At 61.8% G+C, this 25,607-nt stretch overlaps 1 protein-coding gene across 3 annotated transcripts in view; it reads left to right on the plus strand.

Moving 5' to 3' along the window:
• The first annotated feature begins 12,264 nt into the window (after positions 1 to 12,264).
• The window catches only part of PXDN (peroxidasin), a 68,223-nt gene continuing 54,880 nt past the window's right edge, over positions 12,265 to 25,607 (plus strand). For 2 of the 3 annotated variants that reach the window (XM_032353465.1, XM_032353466.1), the window contains exon 1: positions 12,267 to 12,598. In XM_032353465.1, the coding sequence (XP_032209356.1) occupies positions 12,399 to 12,598 (200 nt within the window). In that variant the 5' untranslated portion in view covers positions 12,267 to 12,398. Of the gene's footprint in view, positions 12,599 to 25,607 lie in introns of all 3 variants that reach the window. The other variant, XM_032353467.1, reaches the window with a different exon arrangement.

The raw sequence follows: 25,607 nt of genomic DNA on the forward strand, positions 1-25,607 counted from the left end.
TTCGCGTCACCACCGATGTACAACGGAAAGGGTTCTAAGCACAAGTCCGCTGCTCATCTAACGTTGGTACATACTCTCAAATCAGAAGTTATCCGTGACGACTATATATAGGGTCACAAAGTGTCACATATTAGAATGCTGACCTTTCACATGGAATTATTGTGAGTCTCAGAGTCTATTTATTCTAACTTATTGTTCATGACCATTTCTAAGTTAATTTAAGTAATCATTTATTAAGACAGAATTTTGTATAAATATTTATTGTGCTCTCTGTGGAACTGAAGTTTCATTTATTTTTGTACGACACGGCATGGGTTGTGGACACTTTGATTTTGCTATAAATGTGTGGAATCACGAGTCGCAGTGACACTTCATTTTTAAATTGTGAACTTTGTACAAATTTTGTCATGCTGGATGTTAACACATCTTACTCTAAATAAAAACGGTGTTGCCACATTTGTAGCACGAGAATCTCTACCCGGACTCTGCGTCTTCACTTGAGTCAGGAAGCGCTGTGTGGGGCCCGCGCGCGGCCTCTCGCCCCGGATCTGGGCAGGGGCGCGCCCTCCCTGAAGGCAGGGGGCTGGGAGACGGCCCGGACCCCCGCAGGACTCTGGGAGGCCCCCTGCCCCTCGTTTGTGCGGAGAGTCGCTCTGCCACCTTTGCTCATGGGAGGACACGTCACGTCTGGCGGCAGGTATCTCCCCAGAACAGGGACGTCCTCCGACACGAGCACAGGACAGCTCCCGTGTGTGATAGGACGTCCTCCTAAATGGCCGTGTGTCCCCACGCTCCGGCTGAGCCCACGATGTCCTTTACAGACCTCCCTCCTCTGGTATCCCGGAGCTCTCGGTGCTCACGCCCCTTGTCCTTTACTCCTGGGCGGCCCCTGGGCCCTCCTCGGTCTGCCGGGGCAGGAAGGCACGTTGGTTTGCAGACCCTGCCTAGGCTGACCCACGTCCTGGGTGCTCGGGGGCCTGAGAGATGTCCCCTCCTGCTTCTGGGGGCCCAGGTGGCCCCTGGCCCATGACTGGCCCTGGGTGCCTCATATCCGTTGCTTCCTCCAAGCTGTGAGCAAGGACCACCCTCAAGACTCGAATTCCCAAACACGACGTACAGCGAATTTCCTACTCCCCTTCATCTGCGCTAGGAAAAGTCACCCTTTAAAATTCCAGAAACACCCTAGTAATAGACACAACCCCCAAAACACAACATTTGAGGAAGAGGCCCAGTCATCTTGGTTAAACCCCAGTGTATCCCCGGCGGGTCCTCTACCTCCCCGAGACTGAAGGCCACCTGGTACCCGTGGCTGGTGCCGTCCGAGATCCTGCGGGTGACGGGTTGGCCAGCCTCATCACGGGGACTAAGGAGAGGGAGGGGCGGCCGCGCTCAGACCTGGGGGCTGCTCTGTTCCAGGCCCTGCCTTTAGGGCCAAGTGGAGTTAAAGCGGAAGGGGGCGGGTCCACGCGGTGCTGTCTGTGACTTAAGTCTGTCAACCTGATTCCCGAGAAATCACTTTCGTCTCAGGGGCAACATGGCAGAGTTGTTCTAAAGGTTTTGGAAAGGAGCTGAGCCGTCATGTCAAAGACCTCATGAAGTTCAAATTTTGACCCAATAATTCTAGAACTCTATCTTAAACTACCCTATACTAACAATTGTGAATGCACATAAATAAAAATAACCCAAAAGCCTCTTTTATTTTTTTTAAAGATTTTATTTATTTATTTGAGAGAGAGAGCGAGCGTCACGGGGGAGCAGTAGGCAGAGGGAGGAGCAGGCTCCCCACTGAGCCCGACACGGACTCGATCCCAAGACCCTGGGACCATGACCGGAGCTGAAGCCAGATGCTCAACCATCTAAGCCACCCAGGTGCCCCAAAAGTCCTGTTTTAGAGGAACGATTAAACAATTGATAATAAATGTACAGAGCCGTTAGAAATGGGTTAAAAGGCCGGTGAATCAGGTGTTTGTGATGCCGTAAGTGGAGAGAGCCCAGAGCAGTATAAAGAGCTCAGCGAGGGGGATCAGCTCGCCTCAGCCCCGCCCAGCCCCTGCACCGGGGGTCGGCCACGCTAGCCCTGGGGAGCAGCACCCCTGGACTGGGGACAGGAGGCTGACCTCAGCCAGTGAGGGGAGGGAGGGGCCGGGAAGCCAGAGTGAAAGCGCGTGGTCCGGGCTCCGGGTGAGGACGAGAGCCGGTGCAGAGGGTAGAGGCCGCCGTCCTGGGAGGGCCCTCTGCTCTCGTGTTCCTTGTCTCCAGCTGTGCTGCTGACCACGGCATAGAAATACCCAAACATTGTTAAATAAATAAAAAGCCTGAGTCTAGTGAGGATTCTAGAAGGTTCTGGAGATCTCCAAGGAGGCTGCGTCGTGCACACAGTCCCATGGGCTTTAAAAGCAGGAGGAGAACACGCAGCAGAGCGTGTTGGAGGGGAAGACACTGCAGGCCAGGCCCCTGGGGACGCCCCCGGGAGGCCCCATCCAGAGCCCAGAGTCCTGTCACCTCGAGGACACTCTCGTTTTAGGAAAGTGAGGCTCCCTGTTGCCTAGACACTCCCTCCCCTCCGCCCCGCCTCAGAGCATCAGGAGCCCCCAGCCAGCAGCCCAACAGACCCCGGGCTTCCCCTAGGTCCGGCCACGGGCCATCTGGACAGTCCCTGCTCAAGGAAGACTCCGGAGCGGTCCAGGCCCCTCCCTCCGTGACTCACCTCCAGGCGGGTCCCCACAGCACAGTGAGGCGCGCGGGAGGGCCAGGGTCTCAGCAGAAATATTTAAAAATCCATGTTAAGGAAAAAAAATCAAACTTTTATATTTTGTCTTTATATTTCAATCACCACGACACCCCGAAAAAGTTACTGGTCGCTGCCGAGACTCCGAAAAAATGGAAAAGCAGCATCACCGTGACACGAAGCCCATCATAAATGTGGGTAGAATTCACCCTGCAAATCGACAGCACAGACGTGTCCCTGCTGCCCGCACACCTTCCCTCCTCCAGGGCCGTGGCCCAGGACGTGGCTCCCACGGCAGCCCCGAGAGCCCCGGCGGGCGCCGGCCAGAGCTGGGAAGCACTCCGGGACCCTGTCCTGGCACACCAGGGTCCTCTCTGCCCTCTGACCCCACCCGTTCTCCGCCCCCTCTGTGCGGCGTTCTCCCCGTGACCCTGCCTCCCTCACGTTGCCTCAACACCGCCTTCGGAGCAGGACAGCGTGACAGTCCCCGGGCAGGGGCCGGGGGGGAGGAGACACAGCCGTGGCCCTCCTGGGTTCTCGGCCGCGCAGCTGACACACCGCTGAAAACGGGGAAAGCACATGTTGGTTTAATGGAAGTTTTACAAGACCCTGGAGCCTCGCTAAGGAAATGCAGACCCAGGAAGTGGGGAGGCCCGAGTGCTCTCCTTCTGCCTCTGCTGTGCGCACAGGGCCCCGGAGGACGCGCGCGGGGGGACACCCTACGTGGCCTCCGCCAAGACAGCGCCCGGGGCATCTCTCCGGGGAGACTAGGATACCCTTTCCACGGCTCCACCTGGGCTCCTGTCCCTGAGGGGCTGCGACCTGCTACCGGGGGAGGTCAGAGGCCCTCCTGGAACCGCCGTCCCCAGATTTCGCCAGGTTTAAATACGATGCCCAAAGGCCATGTTTTGCCATAGCATGTTCTGAACGCAGAACAGGTGTGTGGGGGGGGGTGTGTGAGTGTGTGTGAGTGTGTGTGTGTGGGGGTGGGTGGGTGTGCATGTGGGTGTGGGTGTGGGTGTGGGGGTGGGGGTTGCATAGTGAGATAAAGACAGAGATTAACATGAAAGACGGCAGGGAGGGCGGTGGTGACCAGGAAGCAGGACGGGGCTTAGAGCCGAGAGGCCGAGCCGTAGCGGGTCCTCGCCGCGTGTGCGGCGTGCCCGGCGCCCCAGTGGCTCCCATGCCCGGCCGAGGTCTCGTTCTCGGAGCTGCCGCGGTGGAACGTGCTGCCCACATCCGCTTCGGTTCCCGGGAAGGTGTCCAGCTCTCTGGCAGGCCCAGCCCCGCAGACGGACCTCACACCTCCTCACGCCGTGGGCTCCTAGGCCAGAAGGAAGGGGCAGTGGACCTGGGACCCCCAGGCAGCAGCACCCCCGTCCCAGCGCTCTTCAGCACAAGCAGCTGCGGGAAAACTGGATCGGAGACCCGTGCTGAGACGGAGGCGGACGCCTGCCCGCTGAGGCACCCCGGGGCCGCATGTAAAGCCACATTTATCATTTCCAAATTCTGATAGCGCAGACCTCCACTCGGCCCTCGACTAAATCCTGACGCGTGCAAGCTTACTCTTCCGGAAGCGTCCATTTCTGGTAAACGCACACCCACTGTTCGGCGATCGAGGGTAAGGGAATAGGAGGGGCGGCCAGCAACGGTCCGCCGGGGTCAGAGCAAGGCTGGTGTGTGCTTCCCGCTCCGCGGGAGGACCCCGTGCCTCGGCGGGAGGGACAGGCCGTGGGAGTTCAATCCTTGGCTAGAATGCCACCCCTTCGGGGCGTCCTGGAGCGAAGCTTCTAGCGGCAGCCGCCGGGGAGGCCACAGACACCCTGCGCCTCCCGGACGTCATCTGCCTCCATCCGCCGCCGTGGGAGACCCAGCTTCCTGTCTTACCTTCCGCACGACGTCCTCCAGGTTCGTCGGCGTATTAGGGTGGCTCGGAAACGTGTCTCTGAGAATAGGACACGTGGGCAGAAGGATCTGTACGGTGAGAGAAGCCAAGGGCTGAGACGCCTGCCACGTTCCCCGCATGCGGGTGTCAGCGGGTCACACTGTCCACTGGAGATTGCTGTGGAGTCAATGCTATGCCCCTCACAGTCCTCTACTGAAAACCTGACCAGTGGGACGGTGTCAGGAGACGAGGGCTTCGGGGCTCACGGGTCACGGGGACGGCGCCCCCGTGACGGTGTTAGTGCCGCATCTGTGTTCCCTCTGGAGGAGGGGCCACGTGGCCCTCTGCAGACGGGGACCTGGGTTCTCTCCAGACGGATCTGGCCGAGCACGGACTTTAGATTCGCAGCCACGGCCTGGGAAGGATACATGGTGTTCCGTGGCTGCCGTGGCCCACCTTCGAAATACACCGTCCTGAGCACTCCGGACCTCCTGCCCCACACAGTGGCCCTTGGCCGCGGCTTCGAGACCTGACAGGGTTTCGGCAGACAGAACGTCGGTCCAGAAAGTACTCAGGGATCCTGGCCACCGACGGGACTCCCTCAATGCCGCGGCCACAGAAACCCTGGTAAATGAGCCACGGCGGGGGCACGTGAGAGCCGGCGGGAGAAACTGAAGGGACACGTACCGGTACTCTGAGGTCTGGTTTCTCAAACCCGAAGGACGTGAGAGAGAGACAGAAAGGCTTGAACTTCTGGGCCAGAGGGCAGGCCGCATCTTGTCCAAGACATTTGGAGGTCACAGAGGAAAGCCACATCTCGGTCAAGATCTCGTGCTTTGTTTCCATGGATTTCCATACAGCATTTCAGACAGTGTCGGGTCCAATCCAGTAGCTCCCAGGACGAAACCATCAGAGAGGCAAGCAGGACGTGGCGGAGGTGTCCAGTCAGGGCGCAGAGACCTTCAGGCCCGGGGCCGGTGTTCGCAGTGTCTGTCTGCAGACCAGCCGTCCCGTGTCCTCGCCGTGCCCGGGGTGAGGTGCCCAGTGCCAGGCTGGCCGGGGGGTCCCGCCGGGGAGGGGAGGAGAGATGTGAGGCTTCAGGAGGGGCCGGTCGCCGTTCGCACTGTCCTAGCCTGGCTCTGCTGCCTTGTGGTTTGGGCATGAAATCACGGCATTTCTTTGTCATGACAACAGCTCTGACCCTAGGAGGCCATGTCCTCCAGAGCACTCACGGCCCTTCCCGCCAGCGGGAGACTCATGGCTGGAGCTCGGAATGTGGAATCGCTTCGCACACAGGAGGCCCGAACCCCCTTTCCCAAAGCCAGTGGGTGTTGCCTCGCCTTAGTGGGGAAGCGAGCTTCACTCCTGAGAGAGGCCAGGCTGGGGGAGAGGAACGCGGTCCCTGGGTCCCTGTGCGTGCGGTGCCGACTGCATGACACCGCGGCCTGCGTCCTCTGTGCTCATGCTTCCATCCCAGGGACGGGGACTTCCTGACTGCCGTTTGCTCTGCTTGCGGCGGGGCAGCGAGGGGCTGGGCCTCGGAGGTGGGCTTGGAAACAGGTTGCCCGGCACCCGGCCTGTGCAGCCGGAGGGGGTCCCGCGGGAGAAGGCTGTGGACAGCCGGGGAAGGGGCCCTCATGGCCGCACCCCCACTGACACGGGCACCTTCGGGACCTGTGGGGCTGGGCCTGGGCGCCCTCGGGGCTGTCAGCCCTCCGGAACAGCCTCCTGGCTCCATGCCGGCTGGCTCCGTCCACAGTTGCTGCCTCTCCAGGCAGGAGCTGAGCCTCAGAAGCCGGGGCGCAGCCGCATGTGGCCACCGGCAACGTGCACAGAGACCTTGGAAGTCAGGCTGAGCTCCCCAGGGAGGGCCCTGGAATTTTCTCATGAAGTGAGCCCCCTGGCTCCTTCACAGGGTGGAGTGCACACCCACGCCGAGCTCCCTGAGCTCCCGTTCCCTGGCTGGGCTGACCTTCCCCTTGCGGGGGGGGGGGGGGGGGGCTGGGTAACGGGAGGCTTGTTTACAGGGACTGTGTGCAGACTTGGAGATTAGGAAGCATTAGTCAGCCGGCTGCGGCCGCTAGGGCCAGCCAGCCAGCCCACGCTATTGTTCCGAAAGTGCTTAACTTATTAGAAGGGATTACGGGCATCTTTGGCAAGAGCTAATGATTCACCTGCGTTGCCCAGCACATGCTCAGCGAGGCTCAGTGCTCTTCTGGTTGGGAGTGAAATGGGAGGTGCGGACTCCTCAGGGCTCTGCCCTTCCCTGGAGGGAAGCAAGAACCCCCCCCTCCCCCCAAGGCGGCTCACAGAGACTGGGGATTTTACGCAAAGCGCTCCCTCTTGCAGAGGCTTAGAATTTCCACGCTTCTCACGGCCTCAGTTTCCCTTTGCTGCCCCCTCAGCCTGTGAAAGTGGATGCCCTCCTCCCGGGGGCGGGGCGTCAAGCGTCCTCTCTAGGGGCAGCCCCATGACCTGGTCAGGGACATCTGGGTAAGGTTCTCTGAGCTTCAGACAAAGGGCTTCTTATCTAGAGTTAGAAACTTGCCCAGCAAACCAATGTGGTCTGTTTTCACCAGGCCGGCACGTTGGGCCGCAGGCGCCAGAGAAGGGCTGGGGGCGGTGAGGGCTTCCCAAGGTGGCAGTGGGGCCAGGATGGAGGGGGAAAGTCGTGCAGTGGAGGTTTTGCAGGCCTTCTCCGGAGAGAAGGGATGGACTGTGGTGCTGAGTTATTCGTGACCCCTGCGGGCCGTGCACGTGTCCCATGACTTAGGTCCCCTTCCGTCTGGGTGCTCACGGAGAAGCTTGTGTGGGTTTCTCGGGAAGGGGGGCCACCCAGGGGCTTCGGTCACTCGCTACACGGGCTCGGTCCTCACCAGCCTTCTCCAGGCCTCAACCCCCAAGTGGAGAGTCACAGAGACCCCAGAGGGCCTGCGTCTGCTGCTGGGCGGGTTACGGGTCTGGGTTACCCAACCCCCTGCCTTCCAACGTCTGGGAGAGGGTGGAGATGGTCACGGTGTGGGTCTTCACGCCCCGTGGTTCTTTTAGGGCCCCTTAGCCTGCCTCAGACAGGCTGGCTCACCTCACCTCTCCGGGCTCAGCCGCCGTCCCTTCTCCTGGAATGACGAACATGGGGACCCGGGAAGACCCCCCGCCCGCGCGTCGATAGGCTGGGCGGGCGCCTGCTGCGCGTGCCCAGGGCCTGGGTCATGGTCCCCAGTTGGGACTCTCTGCTGCCAGACCCCGTCCGGCGGGCGCAAGGAGAGCCGCCGCGGTCTGAGAAAAACCCTGAGTTCACGCGTGGCTCGACCTACACAGACACCTGAGCTACGTGGATTTTACGGACATTCCTCAGGGGCAACTAGAACTCGACCCTCCAAGCAAAGAGGCTTGTTAAGATTTCTCCTGCCGGGCGCCTGGGGGGCTCAGTGGGTGAGGCCTCTGCCTTCGGCTCAGGTCATGGTCTCAGGGTCCTGGGATCCAGCCCCGCATCGGGCTCTCTGCTCCGCGGGGAGCCTGCTTCCCCCCTGCCTCTCTGCCTCCTTGTGATCTCTCTATCAAATAAATAAAATCTTTAAAAAAGAAAAAATTTCTCTTTCCTTGACCGTTGGCAAGGTGTGGGGTGCCTGGGCAGGGCCAGGGAGGGGCAGGGCTGCTGAGAGACGGCGCCGCATCCTAGAGCATCCCGTTCACGTGCCCCTGGCCTTCCCGGTGGAGGCCAGCGCCCTAGCCTCGCCTTCGAGCCCCTCAGCCACGCCACACGCCTTCATTTTGGGGCTCTGACCAGCCCGCGTGCCAGGCACCGTCCCTGCTGGGGCTCACGACGGCTTACGAGGGAGACGGGCCCTGCGACGCGACCACAGAACTTGACTCCATCCCTGCCCTGCTGCCTCTGACCCCTGAACCTCCGCCTCGCTGGGAGCTCAGAACGTGACCTTGCCTGGGAGAGGTCAGCTGTGGGGACGAAGCGCTGCTGGGAAGAGACGGCGGGCACGGCTGGCAGCCGAGCCTGGAAGAGGGAAGGGCCACCGGAGGCACGGACACAGGGAGCACTGAGAAGGGCCCTGGGCAGAGGCGGGAGGGCCAGGAGCACCAAGGGTGCTGAAGAGATGCCGGGGCAGATTCTGTCCTGGAGCCGCCAGGAGGACCCCACGCAGCGGATGCCTTGCTGGCGGGCTCTGGGCCTCCAGGACGAAGCCACCAGACTCGCGCTGACCGGGGAAGGTCTGAGGGTGGCTGCAGCCGGTGGAGCGGGTGGGGGCTGGGCGGGGGCACAGGGCCCACCAGGGGAGGGATTCCCAGGAGGGGCGTGCAGGTTGCTGAGCGAGGCCAGAGCCTCAGGCACAGCCAGGTTCTGCGAGGCGCTGACTCATCGTCTGGGAATGGCCCCACGGCGGCCTTCCAGCCTTCCAGACTCCCAGACTCCGGGGCCCACCCAGACCCCAGGAAGCCTCCCGGGCAAGGAGCGGGCTCAGCCCAGTGGGCTCTTGCACAGCACGGGCTGCAGGCGGCTCCTGCACGTCTTTCACCCCCGCTGCCTCCTGTCGCAGAAGGGGAAACGGTGACCCAGGAGAGACACGAGGGGCGAGGAGTGTGAGGCTGCCTGGGCCTGGTCCGAACCCCGCACCCTGCTCCACGCACATCCTCGAGGACAGCCCCATCTGCCAGGGAGACAGGCAGGCAGACCTGTCACTACTCTGGGAAGGGGTGGCAGGAAATACAAGCGGCCGACTTGGGGGGGACCCTGTGGGCACGGACAAGGGTGGCTCTCAGGAGTGGGAGCAGCTGGCCGAGTCGGGGAGACACTGGCCCTGACCCCACACCCCAGCTCCATAGCCTCAAGGCCAGGGCCAGCCCTGGCTGGGGGGGGCTGCGGCACGGAGGGCTGGCTCAGCTTCCCGAACTGCCAGGCGACAGGCCCCGGGTGGCCCCAGTCTTCAGAGAACAGGGGGCCTGGGGTGGAGAGCAGCCCCCTAGCAGAGGTCTCGGAGGGTCCCCAGCACTGTTCACCGGCCGCAGAGGCAGCTCCGGCAGGGCCCGGCACCACCTGAACACCGAGCCACTTCCCTCTCCAGAGGATCTCCAAGCCCTCCTGATTCTGGCAGGTGGCTGGGCACAGAGCTTGCACGTTGTCCAGGGTCTCCGGGAGACGCCAGAAAGATGGCGTTCGCAGAATCCAGGGGCTGAGGCTGACGCAGGGTCTCTTCACTCCTCATCTTGCCTTCTTGGGGCGGATGCCCAGAGCAACTCCGGGTCAGCAACAGCACAGAGGCAGCAGGCTTTGGGCCAGAGAACAAGACTTGCCAAGTCGCCAACAAAGGGAAACAGGGCTCTCTCACCTGGGTCCGGGGCCACGATGACCTTTACGTGGCTTTGAAGTCCTCAGACATTCTGGGACAGGTCAGGAGCCTGGGCTTGAGGCTCCCCTGGGCCTCTAGAGGGCAGGAGCAGGAAATGAGGCCCCAAGCCCGGGAAGTGCGCTTAGCACAGCAGAGGAGCTTCCTCAGCACAGGGGTGGTGGTGGGGGGTGGGGGGGTGGGGAGGGTTGGATGGGGTGACGGCATCGTCCCCCCCACACCTCCCCAGCCAGCGCTCCTCCAGAGGAACGGCCCGGTAGGAAGACGGAAGGAAGAGGGACCGATGCACGATGGGCTTTAGGGAACCCGCTTGATCAGACCAGACACCCAGGCAGGGGTCGAGGCTGAGGTTTGGAGGCAGGATGTCTTCGCTGGTAACCCCCCCGTTTTTATTCCTAGGACCTTAAACCGACTGGGTGAAGCCCAGCCCCATGGTGGCGGGTCATCGGGACCTCAAGGCAACAGAGCACAGACGTCAACCAACGCTCCTCTCACCTAGCAGCACCACACCTAGATCAGCCTTTGGCCAAAGCCCGCGTGCAGGAGCCCTGCCGGACGCCCGGACAGTTAACCCTACAGCGGGCAGGGACCGAGCTGCGGAACGGAGAAGCTCACAGGGCGTACGTACAGGGCGTGTTGGACGCCCCGCACACCGGGCGCCGAAGCTGTTTTGTGAGCCGTTGCCTTTGCCCACTTACATCCGAAGTCTGGACTGGGAAGGGGAGGGGTCAGCACTGTGACATAGTCTCTGTCCCCTGCAGGGGGGATGGGCCAGCAGGCCCAGAAGACAGGGTCCCGGGGAGGGAGGATCTCTGGTGATGGGGGCTGTGGGCTGGCGGGGGCGGGGACGGCCAGCGGTTGAGGAGAGGGAGGTCGAGAGAGCAGGCGGCCTCCGCAAGGAGCACCACCTGCGACTGAGCTCACGGCTCCACAAAGTGGGCCGAGGACAAGGGTGGGGACAGCTTCCAGGCCGGAGTTTTGGGAAAGCAGTTTGGAGGATCGAATTCGTGATTCAGGAGGAAAAACACGTTCAGGGAGAGTCAGGTTTCGTGCCGCTGACGTGGTTAGCTTGAAATTCTTGTGTGTTGATCAGGTGGGGGCCTGTAGACCAAGCGGTGCGCGGAGGCAGGAGTGTCCAGCGCGGGACGCTTGCGCCCGCTTAGAATACAGCACCCTGGGATGGCTTATGCTGGTCCTCGGTGACCAGGAAAGTTGCTGCACGTGGTCGTGGGGACAATGGCCTCGAAGACACGCACAGAAGCCTCGGGACGGCAGTTCAGCTGCCCCCAGATGGGGACCCTGAAAACCGTGTGTCACACAGGCACGTGCTCATCCGTCCCCAGGAGAGAGCCTGGCCACTCGCCTGTCTCACCCCGACACCCTGCGGCGCACCTGGGTTAGAGTGCCGCACAGTGGACACGTCGCAGACCGGGGCTGCAGCTGGACACTGGTTCTTGGTGATGGCCCTCATCTGTCAGACGCAGGCATTGGGTTCTCGTGAGACTCAGTGGATAACGCGCAGAGCTTTAGAACAGAATTGCAGACGTGTACGTGTGTGACTCGGTGCCCCTCCTCTCCATAGCTTGTCCGGACTGCCGGCGGTGCCACCCAAGTCCCACTTGGTGGGTCCAGGGCTCTCCTCTGGGTGTGTCCTCCAGGGAGGGAGCTAAAGGGTCCTGAGCGAGGTCCACTTGGCCCAGCCCTGAACCCAGGACTCGACACAATTTCCTCTGTGCTCCAAACAATGCCCTGGGGCCAGCAGGGGCAGAAAGCAGGTCTCAGGGCACAGGCAGGGGCCCGACTGACTGGCTGGCTTCAGTCCTGTCGCCACTTGTGTGTGTTCAGAGCGAACGGAGGGGAGGCTGATAGACGGAGAGGGATAAGAGCGCGGGAGAGAGGGAGCGGTAGAGCGCGGGAGAGAGGGAGAGGGGGTGAGAGGCCCCTTGGAACCGTGCCTGGAACAAAGTGAGCACTTGAACCGCTTCTACAAAACAACGACCAAAAAAAAAAAAAAAAAAAACCACCACCAAAACCCCGACCCTCTCTCTGCACACACGCGGAGAGCGCAGCTGGCTGGGCGAGATGGGAGGCCCCCAGCTCCCAAGTGCAGACCCGGACTTGTCCCCGGGAGCCCCAGCGACCCTCGGCACCAGGGAGCCTCCAGAGAGGGCTGCCCGGCGGCCCCTAAGCAGGGACCCGGTTGCTGCCGCTTCACGCCAGGCCTGAGGTCCCGCCCCGCCCCGCCCCAGCCCTCGGGGAGGGTGCGAAGGGAGGAGCCGCGCGCATGTGCACAGCTGGCGCCCCCCCCCCCCCCGCCCCCAGCACACAGCTGGGACGTGGGCCGTGCGGGCGGGCGCAGTCCGGAGCCCGCAGGGTCGCGCCGGGCCCCGCCGGTCCTCTCGCGTCCGAGCGTCGCGCGCCCAGGGCCATGGCCGTGCGACCCGCGGGCCCCGCGCGCCGCTGCCTGCTGGCGCTGGTGCTCTGCTGCGGCTGGGGGGCGCTGGCCACGGTCGCCCCGAAGTCGGGCGCCGGCTGTCCGAGCCGCTGCCTGTGCTTCCGCACCACCGTGCGCTGCATGCATCTGCTGCTGGAGGCCGTGCCCGCCGTGGCGCCGCAGACCTCCATCCTGTGAGTGCGGCGGGGCGCGCGGCCGGGGCCGGGGTCGGGGGTGGGGGGACCTGGGCGGGGGACCAGAACGGGCAGGCAGGGCTCTGGGTTTGGGGCTGAGCAGTGGCCCTCGGGCCTTTGTCCGCCTTGGCCCGGGCGCGGAGGGCGGACCTGAGCGCGGGGCGCGCGGCCTCCGGAGCTTCCTTTGTTAGCAGCTCGGAGTCCGCGGCGGGACGGGGGAGCTGCGGGGGCCGCCCGTCAGAGCCCCGCTCGCCGCCCCTGCCTGGCCCCCTCCCTGGGTGTCCGCGCCCCCTCGGCGCCCAGCTCTCCCCGCTCCCGCCCCTCTCCGTCCCCGCCCTGCCCGAACGCGGTGAACGGGTCGCCCCCCTCCTCCGCGCCTCCCCTGCCCGCTCCCTGTCCTGTTGGTTTCCCTTCTCCGCGCCCCCTTCTCCCTCTGCGGCCTCTCTCGGTCCGCTGCAGATGGGCGCGCCCCCACGCCTCGCCGTCCTCCAGGACCGCGGTAGCCGCGTCCTCTCTTTGGGGGACCTTCCCTCGCGGCGCCTCAGGGACCCGTAGCGGCGCCCTTTTCCCCGCATCCGCTGGGCGCGGAGAGCCTCCTGCCCGGGGGCCCCCGGCTCGAGGGGCGCGCGTCCCGCGGACTTGGACGGTGCCCCAGCGAGCGCGGCCGCCGCGGTGCGGGTCTGCGAGTTCCGGGGCGGCTCCGGTGTGCGCCGAGGGCTCGGGCGCGTTTCCGCCCGGGCGCGCCTCTCACGGGGCTGCCGCCCTCGGCGCCACTTGGCGCTCAAGTGGGTACAAAGTGTCGCGCACTTGGCCTCTGCGCGGCGCAGACACCGTGCGGACCTCGCCCCTCCCCGGAGGCGGACCCCGACCCTCGGCCGCGGCGCAGGCCTAGTGCAGCCTCCAGGGTTCCGGACGCGCCCCTGATGAGGGGCTCTCCAGATCTGTAGAGGCGGGCGCCGGCGGTCTCCGCGTCCTACAGCTGTCCTTCTGGATGCCAAAAATAGTTTCCACTTCTCTTGGCTGAGCCGGACTCCTTTTGGCACCGCCCAAGAGCCTGCAAAAGTTGTAAAATCGTGAGCGAACCATAGGAAGTGGGCGGAGGGCGTTGAACTGTGAGAGCCAGTCCCGGGCGCAGTGCTCCTGGCCGCCGACCGTGCCGCGGGGGCCGCGGGGTCTTTGGCGGGAGCCAGCAGCGCTGTTCTTCAGGGAGAGAGCGGGTTCCTTTCCGGAGGGTCTGTGCGGCCCTGGCCTCCACGGGGGCAGCGCTGAAGCCGGGGGCTGCAGGCGGCGCAGCTGGGGCTGTCGGACAGGGAGAATTTCCTCCCTGAGTCGCGGTAGAAAGCTGGACCCTGAAGCCGCTTTTCACATCTGGCCGGTGCTGGGCTTTGCCGCCACATCTTAATTGTTTTTAAAAAGAGCCGGACTCCAAGTTAGGAGGGTTGCAGAACCAAAACGGGGTCTTCGGCCTACCCTGCCTGGCGCAATTCGCCACAGAGACCTCAGGTGTTTCTAAAATAGCCCAGGGCAAGCCCGGAAAGTGACAAAGTGACCTCGTGGTGAGCCCGCAGGGTTTCCAGACGGCTTTCATTGACATCAGCTTTACCTTCTGTCTGCACGGATTTTGTAGTTTCAGAAATGTTTTTTTTTTAAGATTTTATTTACTTATTTGACAGAGATCATAGGCAGAGAGACAGGCAGAAAGAGAGGGGGAAGCAGGCTCCCCGCAGAGCAGAGAGCCCAGAGCCCAGAGCCCCATGTGGGGCTCGATCCCAGGACTCTGGGATCATAACCTCAGCGGAAGGCAGAGACTTAACCCGCTGAGCCACCCAGGCGTCCCCAGAAATGATTTGAAAAGACCTTGCTTAGTCTAATGGAGTCCTTGAGGCAGACCAAACGCAGGCTCTGCCGACCAAGTCCCTTGCACAAGGAAGCCAGCTTGCACAGATTATCGGTGAAATGAGCACCCACCCACTTTGCCACTCTGCAAACCGAGGTCCAGAAGAGGCTGCCAGTGGAGACCCTGGTACCCGGCTGGGGCCCAGTCCCGCTGTGATAGATTCCCTGGGGGGACATTTTGCAGGTCACTGGACCCTGGACAGAGGTCACAGGAGCCAGGGTAGTCATGGTGAGGGCACAGGCTTTGGGAAACTGAGGGGACAGTCCAGACGGGAACCCCTGGCGGGCATGCAGGACACGAAGAGGACTGCGGCCCAGTTCGTCCGTCCCGGTGGGGACATGGTAGGTGCTGTCACGTGACAGACTGCTCCTGCAGAAATCTTTAATTTCCCCTTGTGGCTTGTCTCCCAGATCCCTGCTCTCATACACCATGACTTTTTTCCCCCTATTTTTAAAGAAATGACTTGGTAGAAATTGGGAACTTAAAAATAAGAAGATAAATCAGACAGAACCTGACCCCCCAATTAGCTGGACCATGTGACCCTGTATCGTTCCTTTGTTTTCAAGACCTCCCTGCTGGCACCCCCAGCCCCGAAAAAGATAAAGTCGGAGCCCCTGGTCTGAGTTCCCGTGCTCTCCGGGAGTGTGTTCGGGCTGGGCCCTCTCCGGGTGGTTGAGGTTCGTCCCTGGTCGGGGCCTCAGAAATCGCGGTTTGTGGCTGCGCTGGGATTCCAGACGGGTTTGGCCCCAGCTCAGGCCCACTGGCAGCACTGGCTGGTGTTCCAGAGGGAACCGCACCGGCCCGGCTGTGGTCTGGAGCCTGGGGCTGCGGTGGACCTCTCTGGTCCGCAGGCCCCCTTCCCTGCCACCTCCAGGACCTCCTCCCCACCAGCGGCTGCGCTTCTGTAGAAATGCTGTTCGGGTTGGGAATGTTCTGGTCTGCTGAGCAGCACAGTAGAAGCTCGTCCCCAGGATCATTAAAAAGCCAGGACTAAAGCAGTAGGACATTTCTGCCCTCTGGCCCCCTCTGGGGTTCTGGCCTCGTGCCCTCCTCCCTGCTTGCCCCCCAGCCCTTTCCTCCCCTGTGGCCTCCACTGTGAGGTCATGGGAATCGACTCCGAAGCTGACATCCAGAGACGCCCCAGGCCACGCCAGACCACCGTCCATGTGACAGGAAGCCCTGGGGCGCAGCCCGGCCCCAAAGTAGGCGGGGTCTCTGCCCACCAGACAGCTGCCCCGTTCTGCCGCCTCAGCTTGCTGATCAGCGGCCGGGTTTGGGATCTGTGCCTGTGTCCAGTCCCACCCCGGGGCACACGTGGTCCCCTGGAGCCCTGGAGAGCGTGGGCCTGCCGGCGGGGCAGGAGCGGCAGCTGGTGCAGGGCTGGCCGGTGGCTCCGCGGGAAGCTGCTAGGAGCGCCCCCAGCACTGTGCACTGGGACCCCAGTGCTCCCGCTCCGTGGGTGGGGACCCCAGTGCTCCACGGGCGCCTCTGGGGATGGTGGCGCATAGCAGCCCTCTCTCGTCCCTCAGTTCCCGTCCCCTGGAGATGAGCACCCCGGCCCCCCAGCCCTGACGTCCCCCACCTCCCTGGAGCTCCCTAGACTGGGCTGTCGGGAGAATCTCCCTTCCCACCAACTTCTCTGTGCGCAAAGGAGTCTCATGGGAGTTCAGCAGAGATGCATCTGTGGGCTGGGAGGTGGGGTGGGCGGTGGGGTCCCTCCCGCTGCTGTTCTCTGCGCGCTTCCGTGCTGTCGGCTCCTAGGAAGCACCTCACTGCTGACCCTGCCTTCTGGGGATGCTCTCAGCACCCGGGAAGGCTGGCCTGAGCCCTAGGAGGCCAGTCCGTGGGCCTCCTCTGGGCTCTGCAGGACCCTTGGGAGCCGTGCTGACGTTCGAGCCTTTGGCTTACTTGGAGCAGGTTCCTGATTTTCCGCGTCATGCTGTGAGGATGAAGTCCGAGTCTTGCTGATCGCAGCTCGGATGTGTTTGACGGGCGCTCTAGGACTATGTGAAAATACAAGGTACTGGTGATCTGTCTTCCCAGAATGGTGGCAGACCCACTCCCTGCATGGCAGACGGCTCCTGGGGTCCCTGCACATGGGCGGCTGCTGTCATCACAAGTGACCCGTGTGCCGAGGTCCGAGGAGGAAACTGTTCTGCCTTCAGGGGAAGCTCTGAGGGACCTTCCACTCTGGCCACGTGCAGCGTTTGCCCTCGGAGTGGCTTGTGTGCGGTTCCAGGTGTTTGCAGAGCCGGCTCCGTCATCCGTGTTTTCGCCCCATCGAGGGAAGGGGTGGTAAAGGCTCGTCGGTCCCTGCAGCTCGGCTCCGTGCGCCGGTCCTGCTTCACCAACCTTCTCTGCCCGGCCCCGGGACTCAAATTTCCCTCCATAGAGATGCCCGGCCACTGTGGGCTTCCCTCCCATGGCCCGGGTGCCGCATGGCGGACTCAGTGTCCGGGCACAAGTGCTCGGAGTTGTTTAGAGCTCGGACAAGTCTGCTCTGCCAGCCACGCCCCCGGGAGGGGGCGAGGGCCCACGGCCAGCGGGGGACCCAGGCATCCCTACAAGGGCGTGTTGGGCAGACCCAAGGGCCATCGTCTGCGGAGAGTGAGGCTTCAGCATGACTTGTCCGCAGAAGTGGAGAAAATCCCCGTCTGCCAAACGGATCTCATCATGGAAAACCAGGTAGAAGTCTGGTTTGCACCGGGCCCGGGCGTTTTCTCTTTCTGATGGGAGATGCTGGGCCTCCCTCGGGTGTCACAGCAGGAAGAAACGAGCAGATGCCCACAGGACAGCCGAGCTCTGCCGTCCAAGGGCAGGGCTGCGAGGGGGCTGGTTCCTGGACTCCACGTGCCGAACCCCGCATGTGCGGACCCCATGTCCGTCCCCAGATGAGAGCGGGGCTTTATTGGTGTGGATGATAATCTTACCGACAGCTTAACATCTTCTAAATCGATCATTTCGATGGTTTATATTTTGTCTTGAAGTTAATTTAGAAAAACACAAGTTGTGCTTTCTCTTCCCCCGCCCCTGGGCTTCTCTCCATGCACGTCCCGTCCGCCAGCAGCCTCGAGGGTAAATCCTGGGTCTGCACCGGCCGGGATCTCTGAGGTTCCGTTCAAACAGTCACGTTCCTGGTATGCCGTCAATCCAGACAGACACGGAGTTAAGGAGAGCTTCCCGCGTTCCCTGGGGTCCCCGTTGCCTGGCTGGCCTACATCATTCATCTCCTGACTCATGTCTTTACTCTGGAATCTGCTGCTCTGTCCCTCCACAGCAGGGGGCACAGAGCTTCCGAGGCAGATCCCCAGCGAAGAAAGAGCGAGCAGACCCCGCCGTGTCCCAGGCACCCCGTCCCTCTGTAGGATTTTCTTGGGCCCCCTTTGCTCGTGGGGTTCTGGATCTGCTTGCCAGGGGATCCTCGGCCCAGGAAGGAGTGGGGTCAGGCCGTCTTCCCGGTTGGAAGCCCAGGCCGGGGCAGGCGGAGGAGTTGGAGGAGCCGGGCTCCACCCCTTGGGGGGAACAGGCTCTGGTCTCCGGAGCCTGGGAGCTCAGAGGTTCATCCCGGCTTTTGTTCTGTGTCCGGGTCTGCAGAGGAAGCTTAGTCGGTGATTAGGCCCTTTTCTGACCTTTGTCCCCGTGAATTTTCGCTTAAGAAGAAAAGACTTGTTGAGGCACAATTAACATTGTAAAAGGTTCACCTATTCAAAGTGCTGAGTTTTGACCTGGTCCTTTTCCTGTGAAGCCCACACCACAGTCAGGTGGGAAACTCCCTGGCCCCGGAGAGCTCCCTGCCCCCTCCCTGCCCCCTCCCTGCCCCCTCCCTGCCCCCTCCCTGCCCCGTTGGCCTCACTGAGGTTGCTGGGTTGGCTTTCACGGAGGGGATACTGGTCGGTCTTTGTTCCCTTCCTGGAGTGGCTGTGTCTGGTTTGGGCACATCAGGGTCAGTCTCATCTCCGAGGCTGAGTTCAGAACAGGCCTTCCTTTTCCATATTTGGGGGGAGTGTGGGCAGAACTGGTTTGGGTTCTTTCTGTGTCTGGCAGAGCTTGCCTGGGAAGCCTCCAGGCTCGGGCTGTCCTTGCAGGAGGGTTTTGCAGGACAGCAAGGCCCTTCCCGGGAGTCTGGGCAGGGCTGCGTTCCTTCCTGAATGTAGTACCCCCTCCCCCTCCAGGACTCCCCCTGACTCCGCTTCTCCTGCTCATCAGCAGACAAAGGGGCGGCTTCTGCTGCTTGAGCTTGGTCGGTTCCGCGGACCTTTGCAGAAACTCACACTGGGATTCCCTGGTTTCTCTCTCGTTTTCGGATTTATTAGTTTCTCCTGTGACCTTGGTTTCTTCCTTTCTTACACTTTGAAGACCCTGTCCTGTGTCTGCTCACGTGTCTGGGCGGCGCCCTACGGATTCCTCTGGGCATCACCCCGGGCACGGGGTCCTGCCACTCGGCTGCCTCAGTCTCCCCACATACCCGGCATCGTCCCTGCTCCTGTGCGGTGACCTGGGGTGCTGGTGTTGTCTCGGGGATCCTGAGTTTGTTGACGGGTCTGTGCTGTCCGCACAACACTTGTTTCCTGTATTTCGGGAGTTTTTTGGTCGCGTGGGGCAGGAGAGCAAGGCTGGCCCCTGCTACTCCCCATGGTGTTCCAGTGTGAGCCCCCACGCCTTTTTATTTCTGATTAAAAAGCAAACGACAAACTTTAAATTTTTCTGCAACAGCGTGTCTTAAAAAGTAAAAGAAGGAAATACCCGCCGCGTTCCTGTGCCCAAGTCGAGATTCAAAGAGAATTAGAATCTGTCCCTTCTGCCTCTGGAACGCCCTTCTGTGGGTCCGGGCGGTGTGACCGCATCCCGTGGCTGCCGCCACGACAGCTTGTCCTCCTCCCACACCTCCCGCAGTGCGGGTACTCCTGGGTGGGCGGCTGCCCTTGGGCGTTCTGCTCGGAGCCAGGGGCCCGCATGCTGGGCCGTGGGACAGCTGCCCCTTGTGGGCAGACGGTCCGGACCGCAGAGGGCCTGGCCCCTGCGCTGAGGCTCGTATGGGCGGCCTCCGACTGTAGGGGCGGAGGTGAGTAGCCGAGCCCAGCCGGGTACTTACAGTCCGACTCCTGAAGAAGGTGTTGGCCACAACAGGGACTCGGGGACCCAGGCCGTCCGGTCGCACTGTCCCCCCTTCACCCTGCTCTACACTGTCCCAGCAGGGGAGGGTTTGAGATCCTGAGCAAGGCCTGGCGTGGTGGCTGCCGTCCGCCGTCCCAGCCTGGGGACGCCGATCAGCGCGTGGCAGAGAGGGCCAGGGCAGTGCGGGCGTCTCCCGAGTGTGGGCGACAGCTGGGCTGCACTTGGTGGCCCGTGATGACCGCGGTCCTGGTCAGGCCCCGCGTCCTGTGCCCTCTGCCGTGGCTGCTGCTGTCCCTGTCCCCGAGGGGCTCGGACCTCGCCCCCTTCTCACTGAGGTCCGCTGGGGGCTGGGCGGCTGCTGGCCACTCTATTCTGGACACCGTGACCCCCGCCTCGCTTCGCGCTGGCTCTGGGCTGTGCAGATGCCGCTGCGGGGAGACGTCTAACAGTTGACTTATCCCGTGCAGAGGGTTGCCCGGTGTGGATCCGCAGGCGCTGTGGGACCGTCCACGGGCACCCACAGCTCAGCCAGGCTCCTGTAAGCCAGTGGCTTCGCTGCAGACTTCCCCGCGCATGGCAGAGTGGGGCTGGCGGTGGCCTTGGCTGGGCACTGATTCCAAGGGCCAGGGACGAACACAGGCCGAGAGGGTGTGTGCCCCTGTCCACAGGACCCTGACTCTACCTTGTGCGTCCCGCGACCCTGTAGTTGTGAGTAGCTTGGAAGAGCTCTGAACGCCTGCCGCTGGGCCTTGGGTCTCAAGCGGCCTCAGCTGCTCCTCATTGTTGGCCCCACCCCCGGGCGCGGAGCCCACCCCCAGCCCCCCCACTCCCCCGCACCCCCGCCTGAAGGAAGGTGAGCCATGCTCGCGCCAGCAGACGTAGCAGGGGAGGCGGGGAGACCTGCCTTCTTGCCCGCTAACCACACCGTCCAGCTTCCTCTTCCTACGACATTTTAGGAGTATTTCATGGACGGTGCCCACGTTCGTGGCAGAAGAACGTGGAAGAACAGATGAACCCAGCACGACACGTCACTCGTGCTCTTACCTTAGAGGGAGCAGTTACAGATCGGGGCGTACGTCCCCAAACGCTGACGTGTGTGTGGGTGCGCACGGGCATGCGCGTGTGTCTGTGTGTGCACATCCCGTCTCCGTGTTTGCCGTCTGTCCACCTGCGTCCGTCTGTCATCTGTGTGCCTGTGTCCGCCATCTGTCTTCATCATCTTTCCTCGCATCCGTCCGTCCGTCTGTCCACCCATATCTACCATCTGTGTGCCTGTCCATCCATCCATCTGCTGTCCGTCTGTCTGTCCGTCCATCCGTCCACCCATCCGTCCATTTGTCCATCCATCTACCCATCTCTGTACTTACCCGTATCATCCGTCTGTTTATCCATCTCTTATCTACCCAACTATTTTTTTATCCATCCGTCTGTCCATCTATCCATCCGTCTATCTGTCCATCTATCTGTCTGTTATCTATTCGTGACATTTATCTACCCATCCGTCTGTCTGTCCATGTATCTGTCATCTACAAAGACTGGGACCCAGTTCCTGTCCTCTGCAGTGCACGTGGCATGTTCTAAGTCTTGGGACACATTGGGGCTCTGAGCCTGGTCCATCGGTAAAGGTCTGTACCGTTATCGTTAACGGCCATGTAGCATTTATTTGCTTAAAGTCGCCAGTTTTATTGAACTACATTTTTATGGTTTGTTACTTTGTTTCCACATTTCTGCTTCTTTACAGTTTCTCCCAAATGCCACTGTGTGTGTTGGTTACTTTAGGGCACGTTTCTGTAATCTGCGAAGTCTTGGTCTGCACCAAGGGCTCTGGTCAGCACGTGGTGGGCTTTTCCTGGTCTGTTTTTTCCCGGACACTTTTCCTGAGGACGGCTGTCCTCCGTTAGCATCGATCCCGCACCTGCCACTGAGCTAATCCAGTGAGGTCGAGGGGAGTCTGAAGAGGCGCGTGGCTTGTTGCTGTGGTGGGTGGGAGGCGGGGCCCCTCTCTGATGCCTGCACCGTGGAAACGGGATGCACGCACCCGCGTTTGCTCAGGAAGGACACGTTAGTCGTTACGAATTGTCTTCTCTCTGAAGACTTGGATCTCAGTTTGCCCTGAAAATGGAGCCAGTCATCGATTTGTCTCCAGCACTGGGCTTTTGTGGACTGGGTCTGCTGTATTTGGGCTCCTGACAGCTTCTGTCTGTGGCCTGGTATGGAATTCTGGGTTGGTCTCTACCCACGGTTGGCTTTCTCCTGGACTGACGGTCACCTGGGAGCCTGCCCTGGGAGGAGCCGCGCGGTCCTGGCACTCGGCTGTGGGAGAGGTGGGTGGTTGATGCTTGCTGGCGGTCCCGTTTGTGAAGACACTGCAGACCCTGGATTCATGAGCACCGAAGTGTCGGTCCAGGGGACAGATGGGCCCAGGTTCCTGGGATCCCCTGGTCAGACCGCTTTCATCACCCGATCAGTAGATGACCTTCTTCTGTGTGTGTTCTGTTTAAAGACACCTGATTTAATGCAGCCTTCTAGTAGATGAACCGGGAGCTGGAGCCTGAGGAAGGCTCATCTCGTGCCCGATTTTTCCTGAGACATGTGAGGGTGTCTCAAAGTCAGGCACTAGACAGAACTCAGCACCATGCTTGGGGACAGTTTTAAGCTGCAAAGTCACCAGAATTTAGGATAGAAATGCAGACAGCTTAGCGCTCACGGGCTGGTGAGCAGGAGCCTGTGTACTGCCTGAGCGAGAAGAAGCAGGAGGGTCCCCTTGCTCCCCGGCCGCAGGGAGCGCGAGCGTCGGCTGCCCACGCTGTCCACCGCTCCCTGCTTGTCCCTGAGTCACTGCCAGAACCCCGCGAGGATTGGTTTTAGGGTCACAGATAGATGTTAGGGAGTGGGAAAATTCCCAGTATGGAGCCCCCAAATCCTGAGGATTGAGTGTGTGCTCCGGTATTGTGTGTAGAGGTGCAGGCACCTGAGGACGAGGGAGGGGACCCCCCCACTGTGGACACCACAGCCCCACTCACCCCGGGAGACCTTCTCAGTCTGGCCCTGGTTTCTCGGAGGGGCTAGGACCAAGGCAGGTCCCTGCAGAACACAGAAACCCCGAACATGTGAGTGACTTCGAAGTCCTGGTGTTTAGTTATTTAGAAACGTCCTAGGGAAGTCACTGTGGGGGGCACTCCCGGTGAGGTGCTGGGCATGGATGAGAAGCAGGCGGCCCCCGGTTTCCCACGCGCTGCGCTTGGAGAGCGGGGTGACCACGGCACGGAGAGCGGGGTGCGCGCCGCTGGGGGCTGACCTCGGGGCTGGCGGGTTAGGAAGGACGAGTGTCCAGCGGAGGGCTGAGGAAACGCCTGGTTGGCAGGCCCGAGGTGTGCCCGGAGCTGAGATCCTGGTGCCGCGCTTTCCGGTGAGCTCATTTACCCCCGAAGCCTCGGTTTCCCCCTCTGGGGGGGTTCCAAGGATGGGGAAAGGTAGGCACTGGGAATGTGCTGACGCAGCCTGGCCCGGTAGATGGGTTTACCGTGGAAACTTGTTTTATCGAGTTTCTACTGAACTGGGGGACGGTGCCAGCGGAGTCGGGGGAGTGACGGCCCCCTGCAGGCCCGGGAAGGACGGATCTGGGGCGCTGGTGATGGCCGGGTTCCTCCCGCTGGTGCGGCCTTCGGGCTCCCAGCCTGCCGCTGTTCTGTGACTTTGATCGAGGGGGTGACTTGGGATTCAGACAGGAAATGCCACGAAACATAGTGTTCAGTGCATTCTAGAAATGCAGTTTTCTAGACCAAACCCAGACCCTTAAAAAGCGTGAAGTTGATGGCATGTGGACAGCGCCTGCAAGGATCCGGGAACCCCTCGGTGACCGCGGGCTCCCGGCCCGCCCGGCCGTCGAAGCGGCGCTCTGGCAGGGCTCTACGGCTGACGCGTGGCTCGGGGCTCGGCACAGGAAGCACAGGGCTCCGGCTCCTCCCGGGGAGCAGAAGCTGGCGTCCGTGCGCGGTGCCGACCGGAGCTCTCGGGTCATGAAAATAAAGCTGCTGTGGCCCTTGGGGCAGGAAGAGCTCTTCCCTCCGAAGTGCGGTTGAAGGAAGCCTGACCTCACAGACCCTGAGAGTGTGTGTCCCCGGAGGACAGGCCGCGGCTCACGGCAAGTCCTTGCAGCTCAGGCGTCCCGTCCGGTCTCTGCTTGCGCGAGGGAGGGAGGAGCCGGACTGGGCTCGCGGCTTCCTGGAGCGGAGCAGGATCTCCGGGTCCGCAGGCGGCCGAGCGGCCCTTTAACCTCCGGAAATACCGGTGCGAGTGGCGGCCCTTAGTCATGGTGGTTATTTACCGGGACACGGGGGGTGTTTGTGTCGGCACGGCGACAGGTGGCTAAATACTCGTCTTGAGCATTTGTTTTCTTGTGCATTTTTGTTACGTCCGCGTCTGTCACCTCTCCATCCTGCCGCCCGTCCGTTCTTCTGTCTTCACATTCACCGTTGACCCTCCACCCACCCGCCCCCCCGTCCCTGTGCGCGCCTGTCTGTCCGTCTGTCCACCCACCCGCCCGTCAGCCCGTCCGTCCGTCCGTCCGTCCAGCCTCCCCTCCCCGTCCAGACGCCCCGTCCGCCATCCGCCGCACACTCCCTACCCTCCGTCTGCGCTCCCGTTCCTCCCTCCTTCCTGGCATCCCCGTTCGTGCCGGGCGTGGGCGCCGAGACGTGCGCGCCCTGCTGCAGGGAGGCTCCCCGTGCGGGGGACAGGCTACAGGCACACCCCGCCGTGCCCGCCGCGTCCACGGGCCTGCCCCTTCTCTCCCTCTCATGGGTCAGGGTGGGATCGGAAGCCCAGCTAGAGAGGAGCAGGAAAGGAAGTGGTTGTGGAAAGAACTTCGTGTAGACCCGAGACCCTTTCCTCCTAAGCTCGGAATGTGCCAGCTGTGAAATCCCTCCTCCTCGGGGCACCCGGTGGCGAGGTCAGCGAGGCATCGGACTCTCGGGTTCGGTTCAGGCTGTGTCGGGGTTGTGAGCTCGAGCCTCAGTGGTGCTCCGCACTCAGGCTGGGCCGCTACTTTCTCCCTCTCTCTCCCTTTCTGATAAATAAAAAAGGGAATAAAAATAAAAACAAGAAAGCCGAAATCCCAGTTCTTCATCCTCGTCTTTGGCCACGAAGAAGCGGATTCTTTGCGCATTCCCAGTGCCCTGCACGTGGCAGCGGCTGCCCGGCCGGGCTCCCGGGAGGACGGCGTCCGGCGGAAAATTACGTGAGTCGTTGTGGTCAGCTCCTCCAGGGCTTCCACGCGGCCCTGGAGACTGGACAGGACCCAGCTCGGTACACAGTGGGCGCCGCATTAGGGCTTCACGTGTTCTCCCTGGGGACAGACTTCCAGGCGGCAGGGACTCTGAAAATCAGGACCGAGAAAGGAGACGGCGCCACCGCAGAGCTGCGGGTCGGGCAGGGCAGGCTGGTCATGCGGAATGACCTGGATTCGAAGGAACCGGCCCCGTCTCGTGCCTGGGAGGGGCTTCGTGGGTCGGTGTTACTGCCCTTCTCTGCAGGGTGCTTGTCTGGGCCCCTTCCCTGAAGGTTCCCCCCCAGACCCGTCTGTGGGGAGCATTCCTCATGCTTCCTTCGTCCGGGGGTATTTTTTGAGCGATGGAACAGTCTCCTTTAGCACTCTAAAATGTTTTCTTGTCCAGTAATTACCTGAGTTGCATCTCTTATCTTCCTAGAACTTCATTCTCTGTGTAAGAAGCCCCTTCGGAGAGGTGTTCTCAGCCTCTGGGTGGACAGTAACTGCTGTCCCTACTTACCAATTCCATTTTCCGATCCAGTGTGGGTCATTAAAACACAGCCTGGTGTGAGACACGCAGCCAGCAGAAATCCGCTTTGGTAGGGCCTGAAATCGGTGACTTCCTGGGCTTGGTTTGTGTGGACAGAATGTGGCTCTCCGGTTACCAGGCAGTGAAGATTGGGTCCGTGCCCAGTGGGATAACATGCTTCATCCGTTGATTCTGCTGA

The sequence above is a fragment of the Mustela erminea genome, chromosome 7 (genome assembly GCF_009829155.1).
Source record: "Mustela erminea isolate mMusErm1 chromosome 7, mMusErm1.Pri, whole genome shotgun sequence".
In the NCBI taxonomy this organism is placed as follows: domain Eukaryota; kingdom Metazoa; phylum Chordata; class Mammalia; order Carnivora; family Mustelidae; genus Mustela; species Mustela erminea.